We start from the raw sequence: 26,269 nt of genomic DNA, 5'->3' as shown, positions 1-26,269 counted from the left end.
CATGGATAACTATCTTCAAGTTAACCTTCAAGATAGCTATCAACGAGTGTGTCAACACAGTGCTTAACTACGGTGCTTAGTAATTCTTGAATATACTGTAGCTATCCTCGAGGTTAAGGATCACCGTCTAAGCGTGACTACCACTGCAATGTCAGGCGGGTCTCTGGTATGTTTTTTGATTGTCAGGAAAAGTGTTCATTCTAAAGGTATGCATAAACTGCATATGCTGGTAATTACGTAGGCCCTGTTGCACAAAACACACAATCAAACATAAGTCCAGCATCAGTCAGTAAGAATTGAGTATTCAGAGACTAAAGTTTGATTTTCTAACTTCAGTTTGATCACAATTTTTACGAAACAGGGTCCTGGGCCGTGTTTTATGAAGAGTTATAATTGATTATGCAGTTGATTGTTATCACAATCTATGGCAGCCTGTGTAGTAAGGGATTTTACAATCGATTATATCTTTTGATAATACAGGCCCCTGGCCTTATAAAGCCTACACTGTTGTATTACGCTACCCTGACATACACCTGCCTCTGCAGGATTATGCCACATTCAATTTTACTAGCACAGTGTAGTGCCACGCTCATGTTTGCTAGCAACTGTGATACATGTACAATCCATGTCGGTGGCCTGCTGATCTTTGCAGACTGCACCTCATGCACGATTGATTATTCACGTGTTGGAATTATAGTAATCATTGTGAACTATATCAGTTTGACTTGTTTGTCCATTGTTAAGAATCAAGAATTAAACCCCCCCAAAAAGAGTTTTTTTTTAGTTGATTTTTCTCGCCTAAATCAAGCTTTAGCATCAGCCAAACATCGGAAGAGACACTTTTCCCACGTCTACATCCTAGACTTGCATCCCTGGAACTAAGCATTGTAAACAAACCAGCACAAATGGAAGAGTATTCTATCTTTCATATCAGCCCTCTGGAATACACAATGATACAGGAAGCATGCGGATTTTACAACCTCTCTTGTTTATGTTCCGATGTTGCTTTAAATACTAGAAGGCAACACTAATTTTTCAGGCATTTTTTGAAACCACATAGCATGTAGGACCTACACTGACACCAGATATAATTTAAAAAAAAAAATCACTTCTGGTAGAAAATGAATGATAAGGTTTTTGTTTTGTTTTGTTTTTTAACTAAATACATTGTACAAACTAACAGACCTTTAAGATTGAAGAAAACTTATTGCCTACACAGGAATATCACAGGCATATATTGTACTACATTTCGAACTTCCAATATTTTTTCTGTGAACATATCCATCACTTCACGGAAGTCACTTTTCTACTTTTTTTTGTTGTTGTTGTTGTTGCTGCCTCACTCTTTTTTTTTTATAAAAACTTCAATAAATTACACCAATAAATTACAAGAACTAAAAACCATGCATGGTAAATTGTACATGATGTAGTATACAAATTTCACAAAAAATACATGAAAAATTCATCGTATCAAATGGATACAGTTTCAAATTGAAAGCTACTGCGTACTTGACACTTCCCTCAAACATTTCAGATTCTGATAAAATGCTGTCTGTCCAAGAAAAAGGGTGCTGAAGGAAATTGCTTTTCTGAGAATTCATTCACTTTCAAAAATCCTTCCAGTCCACCAAAATATGCAGCAGGATAGGTGATAAAACCAATAACAGGAAAATCATTCCGGCAGGACCATATTTCCTCATATATACACAAAGATTGTCAAAGAAAGCAAGGTTTTTATCTCTTCTGGTATCTATCGATCTGTGTTGATTTCACACAGTTTTATGATTAAAAATTCGTGGGACTTTCTAAGCCTGACTACACACAAACAAAGTAAGCTTTTTAAATGAATACTTGCAACCAACCTATTCATGGACATCGATCTATGAAAGGTCTTGATGACTAAACAGAGCATAAATAAAAAATTAAAAAGTGTATATAATTTCAACCAGAGAGCAAAAAGTGTCATCATGCTATGCACACTTGCAGAGTAGGAAATTAAAAACACAAACAAAAAAATGGAACACTAATAAATGAATTTCTCATTTCTCATATTAGTAAACTTAAGAGCAAAAAAAAAAAAATAATAATCATGAATGAATAAATGAAGGTAATTATCAATATCTGCATAGCTAGGTTTTTCATGGGCCAAATATGTGTTTCATTTAAATAGCACTATTACAATTAATTCATTGAAAATATATATTGCCAATTCAATTGTATTATTGCATTCAATTTATGAATGAATATGAGAGTATAGAAAACGAAGAGTTGCGAGTTAAATGCTCTACACGACAAATTTGCATGCATAAATAACAAACATATCTCATTGTCCACATGATTCTATCAAGTAAGAAAGATTACTTCAGACAGCTTTAATTCTGCCATGAAAAGTACAATTCTGCTGGAGACATTGAGTAGAAAATGCTTGGTAATTCTTGCAAGTCTCATAAAAAGTGTAAAACATGGCCTATCTTGGCTGGTGCGTTTGTGTCAAAGGTACTTAAATAGCTCTGTTACTGCAATTTCAATATGTTGATTTACAGTAAATAGATGAAAGGTTACATGCACTTGTACAAAGTCTGAAACATGGAAAATGACTGCTCTTATAGGACTACAACAACTGACCAAAAAAAAAAAAAAAAACCAAATTAGAATGATTTCTTTCATATTATCGCCTGAGAAGACCTTCAATGGTGAGTTGTTACAAAACTTCACAAAACTCATTTCCTAGGGTACAGCACCTGTACTAGGGGCAAGACTGGTGATCCCTTCTCTTGACAGTGTGGCAGCCTCATCGCCTGAAGCCTGGTACATGACTGGGGTTGAGAGAGTGGTAACCCTGGGGATGAGGAGACTGGCTAGGGAAGTAGGAATTGCCACTGCCGACCTGCAAGAATCAGGGAAATGGGAAAAGTATGTAGCAAGGGAGACAGAGAAAACATGGGGTACACCTTAACAACTCCTTAGGAACTAAATTAGCACACACAAAAAAATAATAAATAAATAAATAAATAAATAAATAAATAATCAATTAATGAATAATAATTACAACTTGGTATATGTAATGTTTAATGTATTACATGATACAAAAGTGCATCAGACACCACATGTCATAATGCCTCTATTACCTCCACCAAGGAAGGAGGAGGTTAAGTGATCATTGGCATTGGTTTGTCTGTTTGCAAAATAACTCAAAAATTTGTGAACTCAAAAAGTATTGTGCCGGAAAAGTCAACAATGACACAAGGAATGGATGATTAAATTTTGGTAGTGAACAGGAGTGAACAGGAATTTTCATGGATTTTTTGAAGGATTTTCTATTTCTTGGCATCTTGGGACTTCTAGCTACACGTTCTTGAGATAAACATATGCGCACTAAAGCACATGCTCTGCTGATGACGTAAACAGAAGGTTGGCTGGCTTGGCAGAGGTCTGCACTCTCCGAGTGCTTTTCCAGTTTCATATCATACAACACCACTTTTAATACTTCAAAACTACATATCAGATAACACTGACATTGATACAATAAGCAATAGCTAAATAGTGTACAATTTTGTTGGAGGTAATTCAAAAACGGAAGCATAAATCTGTTTCACTAAATTCAAGATAAATTCTCAAGTTAGGGTTCAGATTCTGCTCTAGTTTCAACCCTCTTTACAAAACTGTAACTTTGCACAGGGGTCATTTGGTGTGTATGGGAGTGTGTGGTTATGGCCAGGGCTTGAATGCTTTATTATTTATTTGACACCACAAACAAAGATGGGTGAAAATTGCAAATGCCTGTAGGAGAGGGCACTGCACATGTGCTGTGACATAAAGACTAAAATGAAGATTTTGTCTTTGGAACAAGTGGAACTCACCTGGTAAGTCATGCTGGTGGCTGCAGGTTGCTGTGAGAGGGAAGGGTTGTACTGCTGGGGGTACATAGATGGGGTGTATCTTGGGTCCATGCCCGGTGCTATGGCTGATCCGTAGGCAGACTGCTCAAGGTATGGGTTTCTACCCAGCATACCCATGTCAGACTGCCCCATCCTGCCCATGGGGTCTGGGATGGGGCCCTGTCTGCCCTGCAGAAGGGTGCGTAGGTGAGAGGGGTTGCTCAGGCCCGGGTAGGAGGAGGGCAAGGTCTGGCTGGCCGGGATCGGGTGGTGGAGCTGGCTGGCGTAGAGTGACGGTTGTGGCTGGTTGAAGGCTGAGGAGCGGTGCGAGGACAGCGGGTGGATGCTGCTCCCTGGTGTCAGGCGACCTGTTGAGTTGAAGATGTCCCCCTTGGGGTTGACAGTGGTAGGGAAGGGTGACGTGTGACCAGCCCTCATGGGATCATAGGGAATGTCTTTCCTACCAGGTAGCACCTGCCCACTGTAACCTTGGTAAGTGGGGTTTTCCATACCAGAGGAGTTGGGACCACCAAAGTGACTTGGCAATCCTGGAGTAGGGACATGCTGCGTAGACAAGCCACTATAACCGGCATAGCCTGAAGGAATGGCACTAGGCATAGGACTGTGTGAGGGAATCCGGAAAGAACTTCCTGGTCTTGAGTTACTATCGGTCAACGGCTTTGGCTGGATGTTGGATGCAGTGGCATCTGAACTTGGTCTCAGAGGATCCCCAACACTCCTTGTAGGTGAGGCCATACTCCGTAGGAGCTCTGTGGCTGTAGTACTGCTACCATGGTGAGCATTGGGACTCCCTTGAGACGCCAACCGCTGCAAGGATCCTGAAATCGGAGCTTCTTGCTGACCAGCTGAAGAGGGTACAGTGCTGGGTTGGTTACTGCTCTGTGTAACATGAGGAATCTGTGGAGGACTCTGAACTTTCTCGCCAATATTTGGTTGGCCATGGCTGCCTCCTGAAGGCGAGTCCACAGCTAGAGGGTGCCACAGCTTTGTGGGTTGCTGCTGTTCAACATCTCTTGGAGGGACACCCCATGGGGAGCTAGCTCCTATTGAATGGGTTGGCACTCCAGTACCATGTAAAGGGGGATAGTGATGAGAATGGCTTTGGGAATGATTGCCAGGTGGAACCTGACTGTGAGGATGCATTTGATGCTGGTTTGACGAATAGCCACTTGATGAATGCATTGGAATGTTTTCATGAGTTCTTTGATCTAGGTTACCAGTCACCTGTGGTTGCAGCGAGCTTCCCTGAGTTAGTGGTCCTTGCACTTCCTGCGCCACTTGTGGCACCCCCGCCTTTAAGGGTGGAACAGCCTGTGTTGCACTGTTGGGCTTATTGCTTTGTTCATTTGGTGGACTGTACCACTGGGACTGGAGGGGAGGGGGCCGACGTGCATTGAGATCTATCATCCCTTGGTACGATCCCTGGTTAGTATTTGATTGTACAGCTGTATTCCTTTCAGCCACTGGCTGCACAGCTAAAGGTTCAGGACCCTGCGCGACACCGTGGTGAACACCAGTTTGGGTCAAGTGTTTGTCGGCATATACATTTTTATCCAAACCTCTGTCTGAATGAGGTTGTCCAGAGACATCTTGCACTGGTGCTGAACTAGCATTTGTTACCTTAGGATGAGGAGAGAACTGTGCATTTCTCTCCTCATTGCCTGCTGTACCATGAGTTCTGCTCCTGTCCCCAGCAGTCTCTCTATCCTGCAATGACTTGGTTTGATTGTTTAAGTGTCCAACAGTACTTTGTCTCAGAGGCGTGCCCACCATTGGAGGTACATGTGCTCTCGGTTTGTCTACGTTCTCCATGTACCTGGCACTGGAGGTCGGCATGTAGCCCTGTCCTCCCCTGGGTTCACCCATGAAAGTCTTTTCCACTGGCCCTGTGGATGCTGCGCCTGTTCCAGCTGAGCTAGAGAGGGACCCAGCTACTGCATTGCTTGCCGACTCTCCAACAACTGCCCCGGGTACACTGCTATTCTTTTTATTGATGCTTCCCTCGTCATCTTCATCACCAGCAAGCAGTTTCTCTCTTGATGAAGACACTCCCTTGCCTTTCACGAGAATATCTTTCACACCACGCATGTCCCCATCGGTATCCTCATCGCTATCATTTCCCCCCTCATCATCACCATCATTTTCATCCTTGATGTCTGGTTTCCACTTTGAGGAACCCTTAGCACCTCTCTTACACCTTTTGATATCGACATAATCTTCAGAGTGATACGATGCTGGACTCGCACAGGGACTTGGACTTGACGACGGATGTTCCTTGTTTGCCGATGTGTTGTCTTCATCCTCCTTGACCTTCTTCCGCATCCTGCCATCATGGGAACTCTGCGAATCCGTTTCTTCTTCATCCTGTGAGTCCGTGAAGACAGGCTTTGACACGGGCGGGCCGCGGCAGTTGGCGTTCTTCTTACGAAAATTGGGGAACTGCTTCTTCAGTGCTCGGCGGAAGCATGCCTCCACCTTTCTTGCCATCATAGTGTATTCTGTCCAGACCAAGATATTAAAAAACAGGCACATGTGAGTCAAATAGTCAAACATACATGTAGAACAACTCACCTGAAGCCATCTACATTATACACCTGGTGAAATTTCAAAAGTATCACCAAAGGGTGAACTTACTTTGCCATTGGATCAAAAAGTTTTCATTTTTCAGAACTGGTTCTTCAGTCTGGCCTTTTCTGGATTCTACTAATTCAGTGCTGTCAATATTAAGTTTCTTAAGAGGGAGTAATACACTACAATATCACGCTAAACTTCATCCATAGCCTGTAATTTCACCTACAAAATTAACAATACAGTGAAACCCCGTTAAAACAAGTCCAGTTATAACGAGGTACCACTTATAACGAGGTGATCGCGTCGGTTCCGTTTTCCTTTGCGTGTAAACCTATGGCAGAACGAATCAGTTGTAACAAGTTCGGTTATAACGAGTTCGGCTATAACAAGATTCTGGTTATAACGAGGACAATTTCGGTGCATCATGACAAAGAAAAACATAAGCAATCTGATCGGATATAACAAGGTTCCATTTCTTGACTTGCCGCTTTCAAGCACGCCAGAAACGAAAAACATTGAAAACCGAATTCACGCTATCCGTGTCTCTTTCCCGTTTTGTAGAGTACAGTTCCTTCCATGTTTTCTTCTAACCCACGCGATAAGACAAAAGAATACCTTCCGATGTCCCGTAGTTATTGAATATATTCATTTGATTTTCTTTTTCGCGAGATACATGTGCATGATTGAACGTCAGACCACACCGCAAAGAGACAGAAAAAAAATATAACGCATTCAAAAACTTTTCATGTAGCGACACTCGTGGCCAAGAATAGACAATTGGAATGCAAATTTAACTCATCATTATATCCTTTCCATTTTTAGTTCCGACTTACACTTGTTTTGCTGGTTACTAAATATGAGTGTGTATGATTAGAGCCGAAATAATTGACGAAATCAACGCGATCCCTCCGGGTGACTATAGCGTAAAAATATTTGAATAACGCATGTTTATAATCTACTTAAAGAAGTCGGTATTCAGAAAAAGAAACAATGCATTTAAGAGTTTGAATAGATTTGGCTTTGTTCATTATCATTTAACAAATGATAATGTAAATATGAGTGTTTATGATTAAAGCCGAAATAATTAATGAAATCAACGCGATCCCACCGGGTGACCGTAGCATACGAATAGTTGAATATCGCATGTTAATCTAATTGAGTTGGTGTTCGGAAAGAGAAACAAACGCTTTCAACAGTTTGAATAGATCTGGGTTTATTCATTATCAATATCTTTTAACACTGAATTAAATTTTCACGATGAAGATTTTTCTTTCTTTCAGAATGGTCTACGAGGTACAGATTTGCGTAAAAAGGATCACAACCTTCCAAATTCGCTGGAGCATATTTTACAAGAACAGATGTACAAAACGCAACGAGATTTTCGGAAGAAAAATAATGAACGCATTTTTAATCCATTCGGGCACAAAGATCATACATTGTATAAGATTACAGCTGAAATGATTCATGAAATCATCGCATCCCCGCTGGGCACCAACAGCGTAAAATACCTCGAAAGTTACGGTAAACAACGTATGTACAATGTATGTTACTCTATTTTTGCTGGTGTTTCAAATGCATTTTATACAATATGGTTTTATTCCTTGTCATCTTACACTCTATTTCACAAATGAAAAATATCATTCTTTCGGAATGGTTCAATACAAGAGGAAGAGACAGGTGTAGAAAGAATCACAAATATAATATAGGCCTACTTGTCTTATAAACATAAAACATAATGTGCAACTTTTATGCAAAGAGATTTTCAGAAGAAAAATAAAGAATTAACGCATTTCAACCCCTACTTTTTTTGTCTTTATTTTTTGTATCAATTCACAAATAATTTCCCTTTATTCTCTCAATAATAATGATCCATAATTGTGTAATAACAACGCAAAGGATGTTCTTAAGTTTGATTGATGGGTATATGACGTCTTGCTTTAATATGTTTTTCTTTGTTTATGATGTGTATGGTTATAACAAGGTACCGGTTATAACGAGGTAATATCGCCGGTCCCATGGACCTCGTTATGTTATAAAGGGTTTCACTGTACATAATTACAGCACATGCACATGCTTGAAAGGACAATCGACACAACTGATTTATTGCATATTTTAACAATCATACTCTTTTTCTCTCCTAGTAGAACAGGTATTTACTGTATATATCTATTCCTGAAGTCATGGGAACAACCATAATTCATTCAGACTGTACAGATACTACAAATGTATGCTACACACTATAAAATACTACAATATTCAAGTCAAGCAGAGCATTATACAAGATAAAACTTCACAGGCAAAGGTCCCAAAACAACATTGATAATATTGTGACTGAGAGCGCAGTGTTGTTGTAACAGTACTGGGGACATATTTTGGGGGCATGAAAAGGCTACATAACGACTATTGAACATTGACAAAATGAACTTTCTCTGTCCTCTGTACCCAAACAAGAATAGCAGGCACTCTGAGAAGGCTGCCAATATTTGCATACTGTATCAAATATAACAGCAGTGCCATAGAGGAATAAGGGAGATACTAAAGTGTTACATGCATCTCAAAAGGCAAAGATAGTTTGCAAATCACAGGGGCTTTATAGTCTCGTTTAACAATATCAAAGGTAACGGTTTTAGGGAGCTTCCTGCAGAATCATTGAGACTTGACAGCTCCTTCATAATGTCAAAGATCATACCCCAAAATTTTCTCTTTTTATTTTCTTTTTTCATTCTTTCTTCTTTTTCTTCTTTGTTTCTTCTTCTTTTTTTTTTTTTTGCTCATGGTTGTCTTACATCAGTTCTTACTTACATTGTGCTTTGAGGTTTTACCTGTAATAAGTAGTTCAAGTGAATAAAGTGAGTATTGGCCTCACTCTCATATCATGCAGCATGCAGGGCTTTAGACAGAGTAGAGAACTCGCCTCATTAACAGAGAGCTTTGTAGCGCACATGGATTAAACCATTTCTTTCGCAATTCTCCAAGAACCTTTAATTGCCATCGAACCATGCAAAATATTGATCGAGATATGAATTAGAGTGTGCGCTAGGATCATAAAATTTTTTTCTTATTCACTATAAGGGCCTCTGAATGAGGTCAGCAAAGGTCAAAATCTAGTGAGCTAAGCCTCGATTGCTGTGCAAAGTGATGGGTTGAAACAAAGTACAATGCACAGCAATCACGCCAGTTGAGAGTTTGGTGTGTAGATGTCAACTTACCACTTTTACGCCCGTTGTACTGAACACAGTTCTGGAAAATTAAGTCCATGTCACTCACAAACTGAAAGATATGATAATTTAAAGTGGAAAATCTGGAGTCATCATTGAAACTGTAAATCATCAGATGAAGAAATGATTACATATGCTACAGCACCATACCACTGCATTTCACGACATCTCAAAACAGTTACTTTATAATAAATACAATGAAAAGTGCACAATACTTCTGTAAAGCAAAGGCCCACTTTACCCAAGCCGACAAGGTTACTTTGCAGACTAACTGAATTTATTGCAGGGAAAAGAGCAGAATTTGGGAATGAAGTATTCAAAAAACAAGAATCAATCTTTTGAAGGCACTCAGTTTGGTAACACACAATAATAAAAGGTTACTGCTGAAATGTGTCAAATGCGACATGAAGAATGGACTAAAGTGTTCATAGTTACAATTTGAGTCACAGAATGCAAAATTGTTAATGGTTCCTTTGCACACTTCACAGACTATAAATACCCTGATCACTGGATACATTATTTCCAACTAGCACTGACAGTGCTCACTCTCCACTCCCTGGGGAGCATTCCAGCACGTAGAAAAATCCTCATAGAAAGCCGTGAACAGATAGCGGGGCCGCTGATTGGCTGATCGCTCGGCCGTCCGCTTCCCCGCAAAGCGCGTTGTGTGAGATTCACTACTCCGTGGATTGTTGTGGTGTACACAATGCCTTGCACTCAACATGCGTGCTTGCTGTCATGTTATGTAGCGGTCATGGCGGCGAGCTCAGCTGAAGAACTCCCGAGTACACGTACGCTACACAAACCGCACAATATGGCGACCAATTTGCATTGTGAGCTTCTTATGTGTGTCACTCCACACCCGTACATGTCACTACCATACAAATCGCATGTATTGATACACACACACCAAAGAACACATCGAACTACTTCACAAATTCATACGTTAAAATCATGTAAAACAATGACTTATCAAATCTCAAATACAACGATAGCTTCTCTGAATACATGGCTACACCGATGGAGGAAAATCTGTTGCCAAAAGTCGAAAACTTGATGTAAAAATACCGAGTTTAGTATTAAACTGTTCGGTCGATCGCGCTGGAAATTGTCGCACACTTATGTCATAACGTTGTGGAAAAATATGTAAATGACATGGGTAAAGAGCCGAATGACGATGCAGCTTTGGTGTAGCTCCAATTCATGAATGAAAAAATGACATCATGCCAACACGAGCAAGCATAATAGCGAATCGCGCATGCGCGGCAGTCGAACAAATTCTTCTACGTGTCCAGCCAGTCACCATTTCACTGATGTGCACATGCTGATCAGCCAACATAAACATTTTCATCCTACCAGGTACCCATTCATAAATACGTTACTCCTGGATGGTGAGCAGCAAAGTGAACAAAGTGCCCTGGGCAAATGTGCCATGCTTTGTGGGGCTTGAACCCACACTCTTGTGATTCTGGGACGAGTGCTCCTATCCATTCAGCCGTGACACTTCTACAGAGTAGAGAACTCACCTCATTAACAGAGTGGTACATCTTCTCCTCCACCTTAAGATCCATGGTGGCAATGTCCATGGGAGCCTTGATGATGCTGTAGTAGTTTGGGGCATAGGATTCCTGCACTGGCTCGATAAAGGGCCAAGCCTCATGGTGGCTCTTGGTTGTCTCCAACACTGCAGAAATAGGAACAAAATAAACAATTACATGTGATGTTTCTATCTCTTGAACAATAGCCCAGATTCTACAATGCAGGTGAGTTTCCCATTATTGGTCGAGTGTATTTTTCATGATAAAAACCAGGTCTACCTGGTCAAGGGGGGCAGGAGGTGTCCTATGTTGTTGCTTTTTAACGCATGATTAAGACCTCCCATCATTTCTGACTGAAAAATAGACATTATCTGGCTCAAAAGTAGGAATCAAAGAGCAGTTCCCATCACAGATTGTAGTAAATTATCAACAACAACAAAACAAGAACAAAACAACAACAACAAAAAACATCGGAAACTCCTACTGAAAAAAAAAAGCTGGGAATGATCAAAACTGAGATTCTTCCTTCCAAGTTATGAAAAAGTTGGGAAGTCTGCATAATTTATTTGATTATATCTTCCCTCCCCCTACCCACCTTCAGCTCATGACAGTTACATGTACCAAGGCTGCACTACATTACTGGGTGGGGGGAGGGGTTCATAAAAAATCAAAGTCTAACTTAGGATTTGAGATCGGTTGAAAATTATGGTAGGCCATTGGTTTCTCATTTTGGTTTATCTCATGTCTTAAAAATTCACTTCAAATTGTTATCAAAATGTACAGATTTTTTTCCCCATTACTTTACTTTGTTGATTAATGCCTGCATGAAAAAAATCTCAAAAATTTTCATTCTTAAATGAAAGTTAGAATATTATTGAAGTCACAAACAGCCTACCATAATTTTAAGTTGATCTTAAAATTTATGATCTACTTAAATTCTTTGTGAAACATCAACCAGGAGGACTTTGTGAAACATCAACCAGGAGGACTCCTCTCACCCTTAGCAAAGCTGTTCCTCAGCTTCTCCTTCTCCTGCTCAGCTTGGACCTGACTTCGGCTGCTCCGCGTGGTTCGCCCGATGCCCAGGTCGTAGGGCACTGCGCTGCTGGAGTTGGGGTCATCCGAAAGCTCGGGAGAGGCATTCTTGGCACGCAACCGGGCCCGCATGGAACGCTCTGCGATTTCATTAGTGAGAGAAAAATTAGTAGATTAATGCAGGTTTTCTTTTGAGTTTCAGTTTTCAAACACGAAGTAGCGGTACTGGAAAAAAAAAAAAAAAGAAGAAAAAGAGAATGGTCAGTCGCCTAAAAAATGGCGACTAGTTCATCATCATGCTCAGAAGATTTCAGCCCTATCTCTTGCCTATGAAAATGGCAAGTCAACTTAAAACTACCAGGAACACAGTATTTTTTCACCCAGAAATTCTGAAATCCGTCTGCTCATAGTTGCTATATTTGCATTTTTTTTTTATAGTTAAGATATCAATAAATTGATATCTGAACTGAAAATGAATACATCACTTTTCGCAACGGGAATCTCTAACACAGACCTTTGCACATTTGAATTGAGCTTCACAGAAACAATTACACATTCATTTGGGAAAAGTGATGTTACACAAAGATTTTGACCCCCCCCCCCCCTCGACGTTTTGCGCCATGATTCCACAACACGCAATGATTTTGCCGCGTCGTTTCATGACTTTTTTCATTGAAGTCTCCCGCATATTTTGAGACCAAATTTACAAATATTTGCAATGTCCGGGTACACTGTTCTGAAGTTACGTAATGTTTTGCGTATGCATGTCAACCCAAAAACGGCTCAAATTCATGATATCGTGTGCAAATCCAATGCAAATTGTGTTTTTTTGTTAAATTGATATTAATTAGATTATTTCAACTTTTAACCTTAGAAATTAATCAATTCTAATGTAAATAAGTTTGAAAAAGTGCCCGCAACAAATTTTGGCCAAAAAAGAATAGGAAACAAAAGGTCGAAAAAAACAATAAAATACATAAGAAATTAACAAAACAATAACAAACAAAAGAAATTGATTTTGATTTTGCTATTTTTTTAAAGAAAATTGTTTGATGTGTCTTGAGGAACTCTGACACAACAATTTAGGGATCCTTCAGTCATTTTAATGGAATTATAGGTGAAAATATGATTTCATGTGTAAATTTGCATAATTAATTTACTAAAAATAGAAAACCAATATTTTTCTATTGTATGACCATGCAATCTTGTAGTTGACATCCGGCTCTATCTTCAGGCAAAATTTTGCGGCGATCGGCGGCCGAGATCTGAAGGGGGGGTCAATTTACCCCCAGTAAAAACTTGGTCTCAAATAGCCCAGTTAAAAATAGGGTTAAATGGATGGATGGCATTTTATAAGAGAGCATGTATAGATTAGAGGACTTCTACTTTACTTTTGAAACTTTTATAAAAGTCTATGCACTGAGTAATTTTCAAGGTATAGAGAAAAAGTATAATTTCAGTATCACATAGTAAAACAGCATTTTAACCTGGCCTTTGACCCTTGACCTTTGACCCTATGACCCTAGAATTCCCAAGAAAATCACTGCCAGATAGAACATGCATTAATAATTATGTACTAAGTTTTATGATGATATCTTGAGTCACTGTCGAGATATGGAGGAAGAGCTGAAATTTAGCCCTTTTACTTGACCTTTGACCTTTTGAATTTGACCTTTAGGCAAGAAACTTCCCAGAGAATACCTACTGGGTAATACACGTACGCATTAAGTTTCAAGAAAAATCATGCAGGCACTGCATTTTAAACATGATGGAAAAAGTGAAATTTTGAGGAGTTGACCATGACCTTTGACCCCTGAATTCCCTAGATAGTCTATGCCAGTTGGTACATGCCTATGTACTTTGTTCCATGAAGATGCATCGAGCCCTTTCCAAGATATGGAGAAAAAGTGAAATTTTAACATTTCCATTTGACCTTTGACTTTCGAACTTTGACCTCATGACCCAAAACTCTCAGTAGAGAATCTTAATCGGGTATATACACTAAGTTTCAAGAAAATACCTTTAGGTATTACATAAATATGGAGGAAATAGTGAAATTGTGAGCATTTGACCTTGAACTTTGACCTTGAGCATGTGCACCCACAAGTTGATAGGCACAACTTCACCCACTCACACATACACATGCCAAGTTTCATTAGGATACCTCCAACTGTTTTTCAGTACCGGTAATGCTGTCCACAAAATCGATTACAGATGGAAGGACGGACAGACGGAAGGAAGGACGGACAGACGGACAACCCGAAAACATGCCTCCGGCGACACTTCATGGCAGAGGCATTGAATAAAAAAAAAAAAAAAACTTCCTGACAACAGGAGGATAATGGAGAGAATTACAGTGTGAATACTAACCAAATTAAGAAGTAATTCTGTATACAGAAACAAAAGGGTGTCGCATTGAATACATAATACATATACAGTATGAGACAACCATGCATATTCCAAGGGTACGGTTCATCAAAGCAAAGTTTGTTTGTTTTTTCTCCCTCTCTTACATTTTTTTTTGTTTGTTTTACATAAAGAGTAGAAAGTGACTCACCTCTCCTCTGCTGATCATATTTCTCTGCAGCTGCCTTTTCCTCGCTCTTAACTTTCTCCTCCTCCTCGTCTTCCTCCTCCTCCTCTTCGCCATCTTTTCTTTCATCCTCCCCATTCTCAGCCACCTCCTCCTCATCATCGTCATCCTCGTCATCTTCCTCTTCCTCCTCCTCGTCTTCGTTTTCAGCATATTCACCCTGTCTGCGGTTTCTCCTCCGTAGAGATATCTTCCGCGAAGCCTCGGCAGCTTCTGCTTTGGCCGCCTCTTCACACTGGGCGAGTACTTTCAACCTTGCCTGGTGGTGGAATATATTCATTACACAACTCTTCTGCAAACTCCTGAAACATGGTCCTTGGCCAACACTGGACTGAAGTCCATTCACAGTGGTGATTTCTTTTTCTTTTTCTTTTTTTTCTTTTTTGATGACTTTATGGGCCTCACTCACAGGGCAAGATATTTGGGAACAAATTCAGTAACAATTCACATGTTTGCTGCAGTCTGGGGCAAAAAGATGTTTTTTATGCCCTGGGAATTTCAAGGGACATTGTTTCACACTGGCAGATACCTACAACTGATAGCACAATGTAGGTACCAAGGGTTATGACAGCATTATGGTCAATGTGTGTTCACCTCATATTTCAATCGTTGCATCTACACACTTCAGACTTGCATTTTAGTCTTCTGATACTACCAATGTATACAGGCCAACTCTTGGCAAACGTTTCAGCTTAAAAGTTATGCCTTCTACCTCAAAGAGATCAAAAAAATACAGCATAAAAAAAGAAAAATATATGTAAAAACATCCTTGCAGAAAAACCTCAATTCTACCTTGTGTTGAGTTCTAAGACAAAGGAATAGTTCAGACAGATACCTCAAACATGCTTTTCCAATATCAAGAGTAATGGACGTGTGGAAGTTCGGTGCGTATTGCAAATTGCTCGATACAGGGGACTTCTGCCCTTTGGTAGGAAATGACAATTCAGAGAGTTTTCAGCCTCTCAACTTACCTCTTCCTCCTGTTTAACCTTGAGGTCAGCAATTCTTCCCGACGTTCTCCTTGGCACCATCTCTTGCAGTTTGCGCCGCAAGGCTCGCTCCTGGATTTGATATTATGAACGTGATGACAACACGTTATTGCTAGCACTATAATACTACTATTACACTTTTCAACATTACTCCATCATTATTATGGTCATTAATATGAGTAATATTCTTCAAGAATCATTACTCTTATTATCATTGTTACAATAATAGTTATTTAATAGCATTTCCATTAGTATCTGCAGTAGCAGTACCTGTATCATTTATATCACTATAATCACCACCATCATCAGCATAACGAAAATCGTCTGCAGATTTATACCGAACAAAGTCAACCTTGCTAAAGTCAAATCTATTTGGATTGAAGAAATAGCTTCGACTTAGAGAAAATTTGACTTTTGAGTGATAAAAATCAATGGAATATAAAGAGAAAAGGACTTGAAAAGACTTCGACTTAGGCAATTATTCGACTTATGCGAGGTTGACTTAACCCATTGAGGATGGGCTGATATTGCTACAACACACATTTCCCATACACACTTGACCGAGTATACTCGGGACTCGTCCTCAACAGGTTAAGGTCGACTGTACGCGTGAATTGTTTTCACCATGGAATTAGCACACAAGTCGTCAACTCACCTTTGCGGCAAAAATGTTGTGGATGTCATCAAGGAAGTCCTCTGTCAGCACCAGGTAGAGCTCCCTCTCACACTTGTTCCTGGATTTCTTGAAGGATTCTGCCAGACGGTGCCAGTCCTCCTCGGTGTGGCAGACAAGGTGCCAGCGACACGTCTCTGGCTCCTCTTCCTCACTCGAGCTGGAGCTGTCGTCGGACTCAACGGACAGCATCTTCTCCAGGAGCAGCAGTGCCTGCAGCTCTCGCAGGGCTTCCTTCTCCTCCCCGTCACTCTCCTGCGAGGACACTTTCGACGACTTCTTGGGGGCTGCCTTAGGTGTGGCTCCCTTCTTTGCAGGAGCTTTGCGTCCCTTGGTGGCTGTCTTTGATGAGGGTTCCTCTTGGGAGCTCTGGACAGAGGTATCAGCACCCTCTTGGGAAGCCTTCGCAGGGCTCCTGCTGGAGTTCCTGCAGGCCTTGCTGTCCTTCTTGGCTGCAGTTTTGGCCTTAGAGGTCTGCCTGGCCTTGCTTGACCCCTTGGCAGTTTTGGATGCACCAGTGTGCTCATCCTGGGATGCCTCTGGCTCTTCTTGGCTCTCTTGAGAGGAGGCCTTGGCTGGTTTCTTGGAGGGTTTTGGTTTTACAGCCTTCGCACTCATCTTTGCCTTCTTGGAGCCTGCCTTGGTTTTGTTGATCTCCCCTTCCTCTTCTGTCTGGGAGTTTGTTCCTGTAGCATTCTTACCCTTTGCTTTCTTGCTTTCTTTTCTCTTACCTTTGGGACCCTTTCCCTCCATGTCCCTGTCACTTTGACTTTCCACTGATGCCTGTTTCTTGAGCTTTTGGGGAGTACTCCTTCTTGTGACTGGACCTGAAGCAGTTGCCTTCTCTTCCCTTGTGGTCTCTTTCCCTTTCTCTTGCACAGGGTCAACCTTCCCTTTGGGCAGTGTTTCATCAGCTGTATCACTCTCAGTTTCAGTAATGATCTCTTTACTCTTGATCTCTCTTCTCTTTACTCTTCTCTTCCTTGGCTTTCCTTCCTGCTCGTCACCACTTTCTGACTTCTTTGCGGTATCCTTCTTCCTGTTGGATTTTGCATTGGATGCAACACCCTCTTTATCTTCATCTTGTGACATATTCTCCTTTTTAACCTTCTTCTTCTGCCCCTTCTTATTCTTGCTGGAATCCATCTCACTTCCACTCTGGTGTTCAACTGAAGATTCCTTCTTCAGTTTCCGCTTGACATTTTTCCCATCCTTAGCTTTATCTTTGGCCACTTCCCCTTCGCTCTCTGAGTTGGTAACAGTGGCTTTCTTGCCCTTACCCTTCTTGGCTCTTTGGCCTTTTGTCTTCTCCGACTCTGTCTCTTCCTGGCTGTGCTCCGCTTTTAGATTGGCTTCCTTTCCTTGCTTTCCCTTGTCTGATTTTACTTTCCCTCTTGCTCTTTTACCTTTTCCCATCTCCATCTCACTATCAGCACTAGTAGCTGTCTCCTCCTTCACCTTCTTAGTCGCATCACCCTTCCCAATTTTTCCTTTTGTCTTTTTTCCCTTCTTAGTTTCCCCATCATTCTGACTATCAGCACTGCTCAACAACGGCTCTTTTTTCAATCGAACTTTCGCCTTCAAAATCACTCCTTTCTTTGTCTTGACATCTTCTTCGTCACACTCCGTCTCTGTCCCCAGGTCTTCTCTCTTGGCCACCTTTCGCTTCTTCTTTTCCTTTTTTTTCGCCTTGTTACTTGAATTGCTGCCATCTTCCTCGCTCTCGGAGTCTGCATCACTTCCCGATTCCTCCTTCTTGATCTCCTCCTTCTTCACTTTCTTGGCATTTTTCTTTGCCGGCATCTTCTTGGTGCGTTTCCCATTTTCGTTGACCTCCTCAATCTCCGGCTCCTTTTCTGCCACAACCTCTTCCAATTTTCTTTTCCCCTTCAATCTACCTGCTGGGGGCTTCTCCTCTTTAGTCGTCTTCTCTTTCTCGCTTTCAGATTGCTTCTTCTTCCGCAGGTGTGTCAAAGGGATGTTGTCATCACTGCAGGTATCACTGTAATCAAATCGGAAGAAAAATGTTCATTATCCACATCAAGTTGGTTTACAGATAAGTCTGTTATGCACGATGTCAGACCTCATTTGAAAATACTGTTGTCACATCTTATTTGTGGTGCATTATCACGTCACCTATATAAAGCTGCAGAACATAAAAGGAAGAAAAATGTGCATAAAGCCAAGTTTGGCAATATAATCTTTACAGTTTTCTCATTTTTAAATTCTTTTTCAAGATATTTTCTGTGTAATGAAATAGGGCAAACTATATATCAATTTAAAGCTTGGCATCTAATGAATTCAGATCTGCCAAAAACCAACAAATCATTTTCCCAACATTTCGTTTATACCGCTTTTGTGAAGATGCAAAACATTTGCGTTAGAAGGGGGCATAGATACATCCTCTCTTTTTCATGGTTACTTCACACAAATGTGAAAACCAAGGATTTTTCTTTCTTTCTTTATGTGTGTGTGTGTGTGTATGGGGGGGGGGGGGCAGGTGTGGATGATGGTTTGTGTCACGTATTGCTATAGCCCAGGAAAATACCCAAATTTCCTTTTGTGGTTGTTTACTTGGATTTTGGCCACATCTTAATAACCCTGGAAACATCTACCATTTCAAATTGGCTGGAGAAATTACTTCAGGGTATACACATTATTTCTCTTCCTGCTGTCCCCACCCTCCCCCCCCCCCAAAAAAAAAAAAGAAAAAAAAAGGTGTAAACAAAATTATCTGACATGAAATCTTACATGAGGTAGCTGTCTTAGAAGACAAGGCATAGGAATTTATCAAATCATATCTGTCAGAGTGAAATGAAAACAAATCCTTGATCCTTGATGAGCAAAAACGGCGTGTCTTTGCTTTCTGTTCAATGTTGGACTGATCATAACTGAATTGGGACAGGAATTACATCTGTGTCATTTCAGTGCTATTACGAAACTTGTGCCTTCCAACAGTGGAGATCCAGCACATGTGTCAACATAACACAATGCAGAGTATACATTCTTACCCATCACTTTTAACGAGCAGCGGCTTCTTGGCTTTCTTTAGTCCTTTCTTGGCAAGCCGCTTCTCAAGAGCCTTCCTGGCTTTCACTGTTTCCCGCAGACGCTTTTTCTTTGCAACTTCCTTCTCTTTCTTCTTCTTTTTCTGTTCCTTTTCTCTGCATATCAAAAACAGTAACACAAGATTAAAAGTCAAATCATACATGCACAATTCATAGGCCTACTGACTACTTCAAGAAATAGAGCCATCAACAAATTAATGGAAAACAAAACTTAAGTAAATTAAAGTCTCAACAGTCTACCTTAGTAAGTAGGACTTACATTGTAATAATTATGAAAAATTACACACACTAAACTCGATATCCCAGAAAAGATAAAGCCCATGTCCTTTACAAAATCGGGCTACATATGCAATGGACACTTGCTAGTTTGAGACTCACTTTTTCTTTCTGGCTGCTTCCCGCTGTTCCATTGAGGGGGCAGGGTCTTCCTTGTACAGCCTGGTGCTGTAGAAGTACCAGTACTTGGCCCCTTTCTGGTCCGTTCCCAGAGGTTCTACCCTCAGCTGATCTCCACTATACTCCTGATAATCCCAGAAGAATAACAAAGAATTTTAGTCAGGACGAGCTGCAAAGCTAAACACATTAGGATAGTATATGCCTTCCTCAAAAGCATTCTTCAGTGGCAGATCCAGGGGGGAGCACACCGGGTGTGCCCCCCCCCCCCCCTTATCTTTTTTCTTTTTTTTTTCAAAAGAAATAAAAAGAAAAAATAAGGGGTGTGTGCTCCCCCTTTCATTTTGTGAAGGCGCCCCCTCTTTACGGAATTCCTGGATCCGCCTCTGTACTTGGAGAAACATGTCGATTCACATGTCATGTATGCATACTGTACATAAATCTCTAGCCTTGTTATCTCAGCAACAACAAAAATACACTCAGCTGGTTCTCATATTCTATCATATTTCTGACTAATCTACCATTCATGATTCTTCTAAATTTATCAATAAATTACCAAACCCAGCCCATAGACCGTGACTGAATAATTTCTTTCGTCAAGCATTGTCCAGACCTCCCTACATTTCTAACTGAAAAAAAAGCAATGATTTGGCTCAAAAGCAGGAAAAAAAGAACAGTTCCCATAGAAGTGAGCAGTAAAATTCTCAGGAAAAATAGGAAACCCCTAGTAAAACAAGACCTTGCAATGGTCAAAATTCAGATTCTTTCCTCAAAATTCAGAATGGTTGGGAAGTCTGCATTGCATGTAATAATTTGCTGTAAAATCATGACAGACACATGAGCTCAGTGTTCTCTCTGTAGTCTCTGTGGAAAGGTAGAACAAATAATGTCAGCTCACTCCCTACTCTCAGCTCACTCTCTATAAGGTATCGGTCTGCCAATGATGTGAAAAAATATATTTTCTTACACTGCGTTCAACAGACATCCTCTGAAGCCCAAGATAAACTAGACAGAAAACAATATTATTATTAAATTCTTCATTTGCATCCATCAAAGACATCCCCCTTTCCATCGAGACCATTTTGACATGGCCCTGTTGCATCAAACTACATGGTAACTTTACAATTAATGATAAAGCTGCAAGCAATGGTAGCTGCAATGTATGTACAGTCTCACAGCAAAACTATTCAACAGCAAATCAAAGCTGAGAAATCACTGATGGTCACCAATGATTGCAGTTTAATACCATTGATTTTAAAGTTACCATAGTTTTATGAAAACTATCAAAGAATAAACAGTACAAATGTACATGTCATCTCTCAGCCAAGTCTACAGAGGCAGAAGAAACCTCTTGAAGGAAAAACTTGCCTTGAGGACGGACACGTCAACAGCATCAAGTCGGAAGTCACACAGGGAGTGCAGAATCTCCACCTTGGTGAGGGTGGGTAGGCCCTTGAAGGTGGCATCCTCTAGATTGAGGGGGTTGACACGCCCCTCCACCATCTCCCAGTGCTGCTTCATGAATTCTCGCAGATATTGGTCGTAAGTTGACAGTCTACATCATGAAGAAAAGAAAAACATATCTGAGGAGACTTTCTCAAATGATGGCCATTTCAAACATTCAAGAAAGTACACAAACATAGATACCCATTCTTTTGGAATAGTATGTTGTTGTAATTCACAAAAGATTAAGCCACACATTGCTGTAATTTTGTACAGTACTTTTTGTCATTGTAGCAAGAGCTTGTATGAGACAGGTATTTGTAGATTCTATCTTACTGTTCTGCTCATTTTCTGTTGCTATTACTACAGTACATGTATGTCTTCTGTACTTGTTCTTCTTACATGATTCAAGCTACAGTCGTGTATACCTTGAGTTTAAAACCAGTTTTACAATATAATTTGTCTACCTACCATTAAACACCAAATCTGCCTTGAGGTATTCTGAGTGTCAGGATCTTACTGTGTAATTCAGGTGAATTAGTGAACGCTCTGGAAATATCATTGGTTTGATTAACTTGACAAATACTGTCCACTCAGTATTTCCTAGTGACAGTGTATTTATTCACCACAAATTTGGCAACTTGAACACTAAAAATGAACAACTTGTGAATACTCTGTCTCCTATCAGGTGCATTGTGTATTGTATCGAAGGTCCAAAATCGCTAATTTTTCTCTCAAAATTTGATATTACATTTTCCTCATTCGATTTCAGTTAGCATGGTTCCTGATAGCGAATTCAATCCCTCAGGAAATTGTCTTACAAGTCCCAATATGCAATACATGTACTTATACTCGCTAAATAGGCTGTATTTTTCTCTACATTTGCAATATCATTGTGATACAGCAAATTGTGCTGTACAGTGATGCCACTTACGTGATGTCCTTTTTGCTGAAGCATCCTCGAAGCAATGCCACCAAAAGATTTGGTAGGAAAGGAGTCGATTCATGGCCAGCATCCAAGAACAGGGCCTCTTCAAGTTCCTGATGTGGACGAAACCAAACATGTGACTACACTGTAACTCTCCCTATTTATACAAGATCTTATTCAATGAATCACAAAACAAAAACAAAACAAGAACAAACAAACAAGTACAAAAGCTTAAGTAATGAAATAAAAAAAAATAATAACAACTATAACAAAGCACAAATTACAATTATTTGTTTAATGTTATTGATTATATTTTAAATTCATATATAAGGCAGGGCTCGACACTAACGGTGGCCTGGTGGCCCAGGGCCACCAAAAACACACGTTGGGCCACCAAAATTTCAGAAATGAAGAATTTGGTGGCCTGATCGGGCCACCAAAAAAGGTCGGATGTTTGCCTTTGGGCCATCAAAAATAAAAGTTAGTGTGGAGCCCTGTATAAGGTACATCTCAAATTTGTATAAACTTGACAAAAATCAGTGGTTGAGACTTCATGTGATCTGTTAGTGTGACTTCCTTTGCTCTGTTTGAATTCAGACTCACACACTTGTTTAATATTGTGTCGCGTTTAGTGTAAATGTTTGATGCATTGGTTGTACTTTGTAGCTGTAGCCTGCAGAGTAGGTCAAAAATTAGACAGAAAGAACCGTCTGTCCGGAGGAGTCTTTTATTTTTTGATGTGATCGCTCTCCTCTGTATAGGAGGGGATCTGTGAAGCCAGAAGCAGACGCAGTCTCCGCGGAACATATCCCTCACAACCACATACATGTAACAGACCGATCTTTCGGTCAAGTTAAAAATTAGACTCCATAAATTTACATAAAACTTATAGAATAGTAGAAACCTCTGGCTCTAGAGGTTTACCTACAGTAGTTACACAAATGCACAATGAATTCAACATCTGTCACTGGACTGTCATGCACTGTCCCCTGATTGTTTGTATTAATTAAAATACAGCAGTATTCTTCCAGGAATATCAACCTTATTCTATTCAGAATTCATTTTTTTTTTTAATTCCCTCACTCACTAGTCACAGCTAGCATGCACTACGTTACGTACATGTACCACTTGTAGGCCCTACCCCCAGGTAAGTGTACACATCATTACACATCTAACCGTTGGCGTTAGTATAGTATCCAATGTACAGTCAATGATGACAGCTCATTCATTTCATGATAGTGATCAGACACACAGTTGTATGGTAGCCCTACTACATATCGACCACCCTTAATTGAAACCGACCGCGTATAATTCGCGCACTGAACACTTAGTACGCACTTCTCTGCGCGCAAAGCACATAAAAATGGATTGGCTTTGAATGTAGATTAGGATGGTGTGGGAAAACGCGATAATTCACTGTTCATTAATGGTTTTAATCAAGGACAAAATTTCGAATGAATATTTTCACCGAATCGTAATGACAGCACAATGTAATGTCTATGGAAGTTTCTAAAAGGCTTCTAAAAAGCTTCGTACAACACGGTGTTCAATACAACTCGGTTTACGTGCATTGTCAATGCAAAATCAGCGGTCGATCCTAAAAACGCGATTTACCGCGGGGAGCTGAAACGAGGCCACGCAAGTTCGTCGGCGATATTTTTGCACTGAAACTTCGAATCGAAAAGGGAACAACGGCATTTGATAGAGCTGGATTTTCTCAATCACGTAGGTCAAGTTTTTTACGTGAATTTCAGTGTTAAATATTCTTATCAAGCAAATAAACATTAGGCGGTCGATTAGTAGTTTTCTAGTAGGTCCAACCCTACAGAGTGCTAGGTAGCCGACACTCTCTCGGTTTTCTCCGACAGGTAATTTCTGCACCACCCTGTCCATTGCAGATCCGATGAAAATACAATGCTCTTGTTAACTGCCTGCAGCAGATTTTGAGCTACACGTAGGTCTTACCTCGATTTCATAGTCTGGCAAAGCGAATGTTGATCGGAAGAGCGAGCAGAAATGAGCGATGGCCGGAACTTTCCACCAGCTACGTATATCTTCAATGGACACATCGCCCGACCCAGTCGTCTGACAATCCGCATCAGTCATGTTCACTACGTGAGTTTCTCTCCCTATTTAGAGCGATCAAACCTCTATAGAGAGCTCAAATTACTTGAGACTTGATAGTATGGAAGATCTTGTCGACGGGTTTGCCGGTATATCAAACGCAGTAGTTACGAAAATGGTTGAATTTGACGAGCCCATTTTTGACCTCCAGCAAGTATGAGCTCTTGCTTCGTCGCATTTTTATACACGCTGTGTACGCATTATCGTGCATATAGCGAGCGCATAACGTATGGGGGTGTACGGTACGTACACGTACTGTACTATGGATTCTGCGTATAAATTGCAGACTGTATGTAGCCAAGGAGGTACTAGGCTCTACGTATAAAGCAAAAAGCGTACAACCCCATAAGAGGGTCTACTCTCTCAATTTTGCGTAGTACGCTCACGGGCAGGTGCGAGCGCCATTTTAGGAAGCAAAGCGATCGATAGCGAGCGGATTTTTACGTGACCCTCAATGGATCTGCCTCCCTTTAATTTTCTCCCTTTTATGGAGGCATACATCAGGGTAAAAGAAGAACTTCGAACCTCATTACGGTATTTATAAGTATCATTCCTGCCTAAGAACGAAATACAAATGAAGAAATACTCTTTAATATCCAATCTGTAGTCCCTCAAAATTTGAGCTAACTCCTAATGATAGGGAGTATTAAAACTTAAAAGTCCACTTAAACCATGATGTGTGATATGCATTCACCATATGAGGGTGCTCACAACTTCAAAGCCCTCTCTCTCTCCCTATCTCTCTCTCTCCCTCCCTCTCAAGTCTTCTCTTGGTCAACGATGTAGGCTAATATATACCATGATTTTCCCTAGAACAACCAATAGAAATCATTGTAGACGGTCAATACAATTTTCCTTTCTATATACCGTCGTTTCCAGAAAAGCTGCAGAACACGTACTATTCTATTTCTTCTTTTTGGGGTTATGAAATTTCTTTCCTTTTTGTTGATGGGGGGGGGGAGGGGGATACCGTGGATGGGGTAGTGTAGACATCTCGATCTTTTTCGCTGTGTTGCACTTTTAAAATTTGTGAATTGTATGTCTCTTTTTTTTTGTACTGATCATTCCATAGACATGGCATAAGCCCTGCATAATAGATCATGACCGGGTCGCTGTGTTTTCAACGACACGCATGTCAAATTTCACATATTTCTTCGTACATTTTGTTGAAAAGTGAAAATAAAATCTGAATCTAAATTTGAACTGGAATTAGAATTGACATGGACCAAACGAATGCGGTGCATGGTATTATTATTTTTTTTTTTATTGTTATGATGCACGGACATGAGGAACAGCACTTTTGGCTGAGTCATAATATGCTGTCCTGGAGTAAATAAAATTATGAAAAATTAATAAAAATGTATTCTTATCAACCATGACACTCTTCTTCTTAGTATAAATTATCTTATTTATCAGAAATGTGATCTTTGTCGCCATCACCTTATACATTTTCACATTACTGATCCCTAAAACAACGTGTCTTGTTTTAACAATCAATTTAATGTCGGTTATTCTTGCCCTATAGAAAAATATTCCTGTCATGGGTAAAGTGGTCAGTGTTTAAGTATAGTGATTGTTTGTGCGTGTGTGTGCGTGTGGGGGGGGGGGGGTTACAGTTCGTTATTCCGAAGGTTCGTTATTCCGAAGATTTGTTATTCCGAAGGTTCGTACATCCAAAAATGTGATAAGGTTTGTTATTCCGGAGGTTCATTTATCCAAAAATGAAATAAGGTTCGTAATTCCGAAGGTTCGTTAATCCGAAAATGAAACAAAGCTCGCTCTCCCGAAGGTTCGTTA

General features: G+C 40.3%; 1 protein-coding gene across 1 annotated transcript; it reads right to left on the bottom strand.

Moving 5' to 3' along the window:
• Positions 1–2,791: 2,791 nt before the first annotated feature.
• Positions 2,792–24,569, bottom strand: LOC140235581 (uncharacterized). The gene is made up of 13 exons (XM_072315586.1): positions 24,314–24,569; positions 22,355–22,461; positions 21,346–21,532; positions 19,963–20,105; positions 19,528–19,680; positions 16,499–18,518; positions 15,826–15,915; positions 14,819–15,113; positions 12,225–12,401; positions 11,215–11,372; positions 9,680–9,740; positions 3,861–6,397; positions 2,792–2,887 (listed from the first exon to the last, which is right to left on the bottom strand). The coding sequence occupies exons 1-13, from the start codon at positions 24,452–24,454 to the stop codon at positions 2,792–2,794; spliced, it is 6,165 nt and encodes a 2,054-aa protein (XP_072171687.1). The 5' UTR covers positions 24,455–24,569.
• Positions 24,570–26,269: the final 1,700 nt, after the last annotated feature.

Source organism: Diadema setosum, chromosome 12, assembly GCF_964275005.1.
Source record: "Diadema setosum chromosome 12, eeDiaSeto1, whole genome shotgun sequence".
Lineage (NCBI taxonomy): Eukaryota > Metazoa > Echinodermata > Echinoidea > Diadematoida > Diadematidae > Diadema > Diadema setosum.
Note: the sequence above shows the minus strand (reverse complement) of the source record. Positions and strands in the feature narration are given on the sequence as shown.

Coding starts and splice junctions, on each gene's coding strand:
- LOC140235581 (XM_072315586.1), bottom strand. CDS start 24,454: ATGACTGATGCGGATTGTCAGACGACTGGGTCGGGCGATGTGTCCATT. Junction 19,681..19,962: donor GAAGCAGCCAGAAAGAAAAA/GTGAGTCTCAAA, acceptor TTTGATATGCAG/AGAAAAGGAACAGAAAAAGA. Junction 15,916..16,498: donor ACAACATTTTTGCCGCAAAG/GTGAGTTGACGA, acceptor TATCAAATCCAG/GAGCGAGCCTTGCGGCGCAA.